We start from the raw sequence: 10,521 nt of genomic DNA on the forward strand, positions 1-10,521 counted from the left end.
AAATAAGTAAAATCAACAAGTCGATTGTTTAGAAGTATGTCGAGAAGTGCGTTTCATTACAAGTGCGTTTCATTACAAGAACATTCATAAAACGAATATTCGTTAAAAGTATGAAATACATATATCGTTTAGATGGATTTACATAACTAATAATATTTTGTGTTAAATATTTCCATGTAATGAAATGTATCACAACAGTTTTCACAAATTCCAAAATATCTAATAAGGACAGTTGAAGAACACACTTTATGGAAGAGATAGAAATCCAAATGAATGTCATACATTACGTGGCGTGAATACGATCACGCCAAAATGATAGTTCATTCAGGATTTAATCCTCGGCTGCCGAAACAGATAACAAATAACGACATCGTTTGATTAGATGATCGATAACACTAGAGAAAAGCTTCTCATAACTTTAACTCGAGCGTATTGGCATGGAATTTGCATTGTAATATACGAATATACCACAATTCTTGACCCAGAGGCTGTGTATGGAAAGGCCAAAGGCTTGGAAAAGATTATTTAATCAAACGTGAAACGATAACATTCAGTAGATACAGGTTTTCGTTTTCTCTCTCATTCGCTGGGACCAATGACACCGACAAACACCGAGAAATGGCTTCTGTTCTTTACGTGGTGTTTATTCATGTTTTTATAGGTGTATCTACAGGACAGGTGTCCGTGTAAGTATATTATTTTCATTTGTTCTGTTGTGAGCTATTTTAGATCGTACGGTTCTTAACTGTATTCGTGTAAAAACAAGGGGGGGGGGGGGGGGGGGGGGGCTATTACACAAACAAATCGACATTAATTCGGCACGTAATTCTATGTTAAGAAATTAAGAAATAAACGACTCGTGGTCTTTATTTGTGCGGTGTTTTTTTGTTCGATAAACAACGACCACGAGTCGTTTGTTTCTTATATGAGATATCAACATTATATACACTCTTTATGTTGATCACATTACAAGCTTTAAAAATAGTTACCTTAATTTAAAAATGATGACTCCCTGACTAGATTCCCACCTCAAATGTCGGACAAGTCCATTGCATGAACAGGTGGGTTAGGTCTGGTATATCCCGCATATTTTCCCAATCCTCACGTCGATTATCTGTACCTTTTCTCCTTATACCGATTGTCATATACGCCACATTTGAATGCGATTGTTCGGTCACTGCGTTTATCAACGTTGCCCAGCTACATCTACGGTGAACAACTCACTAGACACTTCCCTCTCAGAAATAACGTCGTCTAACATTCCACGTCATCAAGTTGCGAGCGCATGTTCAAATCTCCAGAAATGACGTCATGGTGGAGCAATGTTTTACCGTGAAATAAACCACGTTTCGTTTTTCATTATGCTTTGCGATTTATCGCGTTGCTATCTTATACAAGACAATTAAATAAAGAAAATCTGAAGAGTAAGCTATTTTATATTGTACGTTTCTTTATTCTACTGGTGTAGCAACAAGGGAGACCCTCCTCACCAAACAAGTCGATGTTATTTCGGCAATTAAAATTATATATTAAAATACAATTAAACAAAGGAAAATCTGGAAAAAAACATTTTGATTTTAGATAGTTATTGTTAGTCAACGTTAAAACTAGCTTCCCTTTCCATAATGAAAACTCTAGAGTTGTCTCGGGCAGTTCCTGGTTCCCCCCGAGATTGGTTTATCACAATGTCCAACCAGGGCGTCTGTGTCAACGTACTCCCGACGAAGGAAACAGAAATGGTTCATGTACTGATCACCTTTTGTTTGACGCAAGCACACAGAACGGTCTTCATGTCTGTGGTTCCTGCTGTGCACGTGTAAATGTCATCGGCGGCTGTCCATTATTATATAAAAACAATGTACATCTCGTTCTTAGGTACAGGCAAACTCCGTACCGGCACAATAGATTAAGACATGTGTTGCAACCGTTTGTCTAGATAGAGTTTCGATAGTCACCGTTGTTTCACGTTAACTAGGTTTTTCTGTTCTTCCAGACTCCAGATTAGAAACTGTAAATCAAAGCGACAAAATCCCTTTACATACGCATAAGAAACTTGAGGCCTTGTCAGTGGGAACAACAACAAACTTTTCACGTAGGGCAGGACTTTGGATGACAGCTGGCTGGGACACAAATGGTATATTCCAATGTTGTGTCCTCTTTTTCAGTCCAATCACAACAGCTAGCACTGATTTAACCCACTCTGAAAGACATTCAACAGGTGCCTCTTCTCTTTTGCCCCGTTTTGCGACATATGCTTCGACAGCATCCTTAATGATTTTAAAGTTGAGATCCCGATTGGTAGAAGGCTGCTCGCGATATTTTGGTCCATATTTGAATATATGACGAAGATTGTAAATCACCTGTGCTTATATGACCAACAGGTTGGTGGCACAATTGTGAATCTTGGCAGCATCCAGTCGTGGATTACATCATGAACTGTCAGTCTTCTTTCTGCAACACGTTCCTAAAACTGTACAACTTCGATGAAACAGTGTTCGTACAGGAAACAAATGAAACTTAGGGGATTCTTGAAATTTGAAACATTGTGGGACATTTTGGGAAACTGAACTTTGCCCGAAATGTTAAATTTTAGGCATCAATGTTAAATGTCAAATTCAAGAAAACGCGGTCTTTGGCTGATTTAGTGGAGTCTGTTCCTGGTTTGGCTTTGAAACAAGCAGCATGAGGAACTATACTCTCTAATCGATACTGTGAGCTCTTGCTGTTTGTAGACCCATCTATCAAAAACAGTTACTGGAATCATTTGCTTTTTTAACGACACCGAGGAAAGCTTTGTTCTTACTTTGTGCAGTCCCAAAGGAGGGGCAACAAACCTTATAATTACTTAATGGTCTTATAATATATCGACTCAATACATTGAAGTTGGCAGCAAGTTGGTTAGAAAGACTGCCAACGTATTTTATGTTGTCATTATTACATCTAGAATTACGGCATTGTTGTATACAACAGTATAATCCAATAATTTCCACTGGAAATCATAAAACGTCGACTGTATTTAAGGATATTAGATGGATGGTACATTTTGTTCTGATATCCAACATTCATTCAAATTTTAAAGGAATGAGTGGTTTCAGAATAAATGTTGAGTAGACACAGTTATTGTTGATGCTCGATCTAGCCTGGAACAGGAGTAAGCCACTGTGACGGAGTTTGGTTCAGCAACATTGTCAAGGGAGGACGCAGAGGCAGATCCACGATTGTTAAAAGGGGTAGGTGGGGTGTGCACATAGTACCTGAAGAGTCTGAAAAAAGCCTCTTTCTTCTGAATCCGCCAGTGCCACGACCCTCATAAATACTGATGTTTTATAATATGTACCCACAGGGTACATAACTACTTTTGGAGTATATTTTCAGAAAGACATCGGTATAATACAACGCCGTCGTCAAAATCACATGTACAATGATACATCGTTAACCTGAACTCTGTCATAGACCGTCTCCATTGTGCGGTGGATACGTGTAGTTCGGCTGCACGGAGGGCGGAAGGTCGCTGCTTCGCTTCCCTGGCCGTTGTCATACCAAACGACGTCATAAAACTGGTTGCTACCCTGCTCGGTATTAAGGGGATCAAATAACGATTCGTTGGCTCGGAGTCAGTACGATATGTCTGCATGGAGTACAGTGTTAAACGGCGGCATAGTATCTCAGTGGGCTGGCCCTATTAAACTGGCGAGAGTATGGACATGTACAATCAGCAACACAGAGACGTGCATGCACGTCGCCGTCTTAGTGAACTAATCTTGAATCTGATGTTAAACCCAATTTCATCTTACCCACTGAACTTCATCATGGCGATATATCGTTTTGATACAATGTTGTTGTATGCTCCTGCTAGATGCTGGGTATGCTCTTCTATAGACGTTTCGCTTGTCTGGAAATGTATGCGATATCATGTTCGCAAAGATGTCGCGTTTAAGAGATTTTACTGTTGTTTCCTAAATTCATTACGCGCAAATACTTAAACAAATGAAACTTCCAAGTATAATTATGCGTAACACATTTGTAAATGTTGTTTTACAAACACGGAATATGGGTGCCTTTATGGTGGTTTATAAACCCAGTCGGGTCCACTGTCGGGTTACTGTCGACATACCAGTAATACCTGGGACAGCAATAGAGTGGTGATGTTGACTACATATTCACTATAAACCGGGTAACGCCATATATATAGTTCGTGTAACAACACGGACCTTTGCACATAGGTTATTATGTGCTTTTTTTAGAAATTAAGAATGGACTTTGATTTGAAAACAAGAAAACAAACGGAAACATTTTGAACCTGAATGCTAATTTCACGACAGACACTAGCTTGTGTCAGTACTTCCCGAGGTGTTAATGCGCTCAGAGTGTTATGAACTGACTGTCCCATGCTCCTAACTCACCTCAGTCTCTGGGCAGCTGGGCCACATGGATGGAATCCACATTGGAACTTTTCGTTCACCTGGCTACCGCATGTCAGAAGATTTGGTTGCAGTTGCCCAACGTGTTTCTAAAAGAAGTATTTATTTTGGATCAAAACGAAAAACTGTTACTCTATACCTGTTTCCGATTGAGCATACAATACGTTTTTTCCAACATCGGCCGTCATTTGGCACGAAGTTACTCTGCGACATCTTGCGACTCAGTGAGAACTGTGTGATATCGATCAGTTCTCCACTGCTCCAAATGTTCCATTACGATAGCGTAATATCCCGAGCGAACACGAGAGCTGGCAAATTTACAAGGTATTATCTTCACAAACATGTGATCAATCAAAGTTTGTGTGGTTTGCTTGTTTGCTGTTTGAAGCCGCACTCAAGCTGTATGACGGCGGTCGAGTTTTGTTTTTTAGCGATATTCCTTGATACCATGACCACGCTAATCCTTTGTGTTATCGCGGCATTATAGTATCAGATACCTTAGTTGTTTACATATTTTCTACTTTAGACGTACAAAAAATTAATGACAATGTAAAGTTAAAGGGAGGTAACTGATAACATTCATCCGCTGATATTGCCATCTGGACTTTCCCGGTTCATTAATGTCAACTTTAGCATATGTTCATTTGTTTCAGAGTTGACCAGCTATTCTGCCGTAAGTTGAGAATCGATCTTATTGACAACTGGGATGGAAATTACTAACCTTACGTCGTACTCACTCAGAGTTTAGCTAACGTGTGTCCTTTGCTTCAAGCTGAAAGTGCTTCTTTGGATTTCCTAAAAAATTATTTCCGATTTCCTGTTTATATTACCTGTTACCATTCAGTGTCTGGAAGTTAATCTATAGTAACATTTTCCTCCCAAAAGGGGGATAAGATCAATAATAATCAATCTCAACATGGCATATCCACCAATCTACATACACTTTCGGAAGAACAAGTACATTTATAATGACGATGTCACAATCAATAACGCGACTTGGTTATTCTGCTTTTGTCAATGTGTCAAACGAAACTCAATTTGCAGTCGTAGAAGATCTATAAAAAACATACTAGAGACGTTATGCGTTATCAGGCTACGTAAAGAAGACATACACCTTACAAAATGATCAGCTCTCACACATATCTCACAATTATGTCGTTTCTGGCCTTTTTTTGTAAGTTTTTGCTTGCCGTATTGATTCGCAGACCACAATTTGAAAATATGTTGACGAAAATGCTATGTGACTTGTCATCCCCGAATGGTCTGAATACAATTACTGCTATCACTATTCAGAGAAGCACTCCAAGTTTCTTTCATTGTATTCTCACCAAGTCATCCGAGAGACATTACTTCAGAAATACAATATCCGTGTGGACCACCGATTGATAAGAAGGGGATGCCACTTGAGGATTGATGAAATACTGATATGCACCTGGGCATGTCATTTTGAAAAGAAGAGGCTAGTTACGAGTCCGTTTTTACTAGCCCCGTAGTTATGCATACTTCACGTAAAAGGTGAACTTTTAATGTTCGTATGATTCAGAAATATGTTTACAGAACTGGTGTTCTTAAAATGTTTTACCACAAACTTGTCAAACGGCATAATTAAGATGTTTTCGTGAAGGCATTTTCTAATAGCTGAAGACCCAAGAAGTTTTAATTTGAATAATAATTATGTAAATATAGACCGTTAAAAGATGTGTCGTGCCAATGCACTAGGGATACAACATATGTATAGAGTAAGTTATCATTTGAGACGTACATGTACGGTATAAGTCGTCATTCGATTGGCATCCGTCTTGTAGTATTGACTAACATGCATCCTCGTTAATGTTAACTCGAGAAAAACACCTTTATCATCAGCTAAATCTCCAAATATTGAGACATGTGCTTTTACAAAGAAAAAGATTTACATATATATATATACATATATATATATATATATATATAGAGAGAGAGAGAGAGAGAGACAAAGAGAGACACAGAGAGAGATATTATCAAAATAATCACATGGGGACGTTCGCGCCTCACGTCAAAGGCCCGGGTCCGTTTCCCTACATAGGTACAATGTAAGAAGCCCTTTTTGAGTGTTCCCCGCTGTGATATTGCCTAAGTATTTCTAAAGGCAGCGTTCAAATCAGCACACTTACTCACACTGGTGGGTGAAATAGCAAGGCGGTGAAACACTCGTCACTTTCAGCAACGATGGTCTTCATCGGTTTATTCTTTACTTAAATGTATACAACGATTGCCTAAGTACTCATTAGTAATTAATAACCCTAATATTCACTTAAAATAGGTCGTATTAAAATTCGTAGGTATTTATGCTGTTGGTACTATTAATGACTATACTGACGGGAAAAAACAATCAACACCATTCTGCCATCATTTTAGCGATATTCATCAACTGGCCTTACAGTTTTGTCTTCAACAAAACGTATAGTCACATTTCCCGGCCGTTTTGGTGAGGAGAAACACACCATTCTCGTTTCTTCCATCCAAATCTAGCATCTTGGAGTGCATGGATCACCACGCCGGTGTCTGTCTGTGGCGCTACTTGCGGTATGGGAACAACGACCCAAAATCGGACTCGACAATGCAACCCAAGTTTCGGCAATCCGGTGCCAACTCCGCCTGTTGGTTGTAGGTTTGCTCAGGTGGAGGTGACTACAAGAACCTGCACTGCTGGTGTTCCCTGTACAGGAGGTTAGTATCTCATTGTCATAAAGAAAAGAATCTCGGCGTGTATATGTGTAAATGTTGAATTTACTTCATAGGTACAATAATGTTAAGCCGAGTCTGTGATATATCTACCACGTAATCTATCATATTGCTGCAATTTTGGAAAACGCATATCTTCAACACCAGATCGCTCTGTATAGTTATCCTATACATGTATCTGCTTTATTTCTTTAAAAGATTATGCTGTTATATTAAAACTGGCATGTAAAACTCTACCTTTATAGGTGTTGTCTGTGTATGTGAACCAGAGGCCTTAAATGGAATAACAAAAATTGATTTTATTTGATATATGTATAATATCTTACGAAGCTCACTGATATTGTTTCAGCATGCTGGTTTATGCAAACCAGCATGCTGAAACAGCAAGCATAATTACAATGAAGCAATTACGTGGTACGACAATTTGTGCAACCTGTCTAAATTCCTAAATAGTTTTTCTTCACTTTTGACACTTTGATTGGTACGATAATTAATTTTGCAATGACAAAACATTAACTGATTGTGTCTTTGAAAGACATTTAGAAGTGATACACATAAGGAAGAGAATATATGGATTTCAACTTCTTTAATATGAGGAAGACTAGGCTCATACAAAGTGTACACAGTATTATCTTCCTTACGTTCTGATTGGTCAATCATCTGTAATAAATCACGCTAACATACTTCTGATAGGATCATGAAATGAACATAGTCATTGCAAGGTTCACCTCACAAGTTCGGTTCAAAAAACCATTTAAGCGCAATTGAATTCTAAAGGTAGCATGGTTCTACATTGAAAATACAGCATGTATTTATCCCAAATGATACCTTATCTGAGTTACTGCCTGACTTCAGTGGCTGGGACATGGGGTGCTTGGGCGAATGAAGGCCTATGCAGTACTTATTGCGGCCCAGATGGTGCACAGACACAGAGAAGGACGCGGACTTGCACTCCAGCAGGCCTGTGCAGCGCTGCTCTGGTGGAAAGAAGGGAGGTTTTTTGCATAAGAGGAGCGTTTCAACTGACTACCTGTTTCAGGTTTGGAGGTGTGTATAATAAATAACTAGCAAATTGTAGTCAACTCTCATTACGTCAGTTTGAACGCATTTGGCGGTTGGGGCAGTCGGGAGATACACCTTCTGATTGGTTTGGAGTCCTTATTGAACTATGATCACGTAATTATTAGCTTGGATTCTGACGATGTGTGACGCAATTGTGAACAGAATAGCGAGGTACACTGTGACGTCGTGTTCTTGACCAGCTGTCTGGCGGGGTTTAATTAATATACGAGATTAATGTCTGTCTACGGATTCGGTGATCACAACACACTTGAGGTTTTGGAAGAATTATTATGGACTCTTCACCCCATTTCACGTGAAGAATGTCACGGCAAATTAATCACTAGATCGATTAGATGACTACGGCAAATTAATCACTAGATCAATTAAATGACTACTTCAATTACTTTTGGAGAAGGAAGGAACTTGGGAAATTCACCTTGCAAATAGCCATACCTCTGGTGTTATGTTATCCCACAATGATAACATGACTGATATTTTCTTTTATCGTGTATGAGCAGAGATATTAAATAGAAGATGATCATTTTTGTCAACCGTTACTATCAGTTCTTCATAAACAAAAATCACAATAAAAAAGACAGAGGCGATTACGACTACCATATACAGTAAATATATACTCATATTTTGTGGCTAAGCTCTACGCTTTTGAAATGTACACATGATTGGTAATATCTGTAACGTGACATGCTGGTACACTGGTGTTTTAAAGGGCAAGTAAAGTATAAACAAAAAATTGGGAATATCAATTTTCCTAGATACATTTAATCAGTTTCCGAGAGAGAGAAATTCAAAATGTTCGGAAAAGAATTTAAATGTCCAAATGAAAGTGCTGTAATCACACGCGCGGTAATCGGCTTGCAAAACAAATTTATCTGGAGGCGTGGCCAAGAGGTACCGGCGCAGCGGTGACAACTTTATATTCATTGGCTGATGCATTTGCCTCTTGTGTCTATCTTGTGATTAGAATCCGGTTTACATGTACTTTTTCTGCGATGTCTGTTTATATATGCAACAAAAATAACAACATTGCACACTTTGCTGAATGTGGGAAACAACCTTTGATCTTGACAAATAGTTTTGGTTGGTTTGTTGTTTAACGCCGCACTCAGCAATATTCCAGCTATATTACGGCGGTCTGTAAAAAATCGAGTCTGGACCAGACAATCCAGTGGTTAATATCATGAGCATCGATCCACGCAACTTGGATTAACGACATGCATCAACCAAGTCAGCGAGCCTGGTCATTCGATCATGTTGGTCATAATGGTCATTTCTGTTATATATAATTCTTTATTTCAGTTGCGACATGTGAAGGTCGCGGCTTCCAGACATTCCTCTATGACTACATCCTGCCGTTCTTCAACTTGTGTGTCAATGGCCGCTACCAACAGGTTCGCTGTCCCGCGATCCCCTTTACCCTGCTGGCAACGTGTGGGCGCGATGTCCTTAGATGCAACCTTTACAGAATAGTGGAATTCGTGTGTCTCTTTATATAGGGTTGTGCAGATACACTGATCGTATCAAACTGTAAGTTTGATTGACTAATAAACAAAGGTGTCACTTATCCCCCATCTAGCTCTTTTTACATCATTACAGCATACGTTATCCACAAATAGTTGTCCGAGGGCAATGGTATACATGCCCATGCCTAGTAGAGGGGACGGATCAGGCACGTCGACAAGAAGCACAACTTATCCACCATATACCTCACTGATGTCAGGATAATAACATAACTTATCCACCATGGGGCAAACATCTAATGACAATTCCCTAAATGACTTATCCTGGTATAATGGTGATACTATCCAAGCGTCTCGGACACACTAGTGAAAAGATAACATTCCAACGTATCTTCCATATGACTTACTAGTGACAAGATAATATCCCAAAGCATCGGTCATATGACTAACTTGTGACAAGTCGCTTTGGGGCTTAAATGAATTTTAATTCACTCATTCACTACCAGTGACAATATAACATCCCAAAGTATAAGTCATATGCCTTACTTGTGACAAGATGATTTCCCAACGACTAGGTCATATGACTAACTAGTGACAAGATATTATCCCAAAGTATTCATCATATGACTTACTGGTGACAGGATAATTCATATCCCAACGTATCGGTCATATGAATTATATCATTTCGTTCACCATTCATTTCATATCTTCAGGGGCTCCATCACATATTCTGACTACAGAAATGTTGCTGTTTGACTGGATTCCTACGACATGCATTACATTAGACGCCGAATAACACTATGCCCCTTGTACAGAACAGGACATTTATCACCCGGTTT

General features: G+C 39.1%; 1 protein-coding gene across 1 annotated transcript; it reads left to right on the forward strand.

The window, feature by feature from the left end:
- Positions 1-565: 565 nt before the first annotated feature.
- LOC124131439 (adhesion G protein-coupled receptor B2-like) lies at positions 566-9,786 on the forward strand. The gene is made up of 5 exons (XM_046494722.2): positions 566-686; positions 5,075-5,094; positions 6,930-7,127; positions 7,998-8,189; positions 9,522-9,786. The coding sequence occupies exons 1-5, from the start codon at positions 619-621 to the stop codon at positions 9,716-9,718; spliced, it is 675 nt and encodes a 224-aa protein (XP_046350678.1). The 5' UTR covers positions 566-618; the 3' UTR covers positions 9,719-9,786.
- Positions 9,787-10,521: the final 735 nt, after the last annotated feature.

The sequence above is a fragment of the Haliotis rufescens genome, unplaced genomic scaffold, assembly GCF_023055435.1.
Source record: "Haliotis rufescens isolate VD_foot unplaced genomic scaffold, xgHalRufe1.0.p SCAF_1, whole genome shotgun sequence".
NCBI classification, from domain to species: domain Eukaryota; kingdom Metazoa; phylum Mollusca; class Gastropoda; order Lepetellida; family Haliotidae; genus Haliotis; species Haliotis rufescens.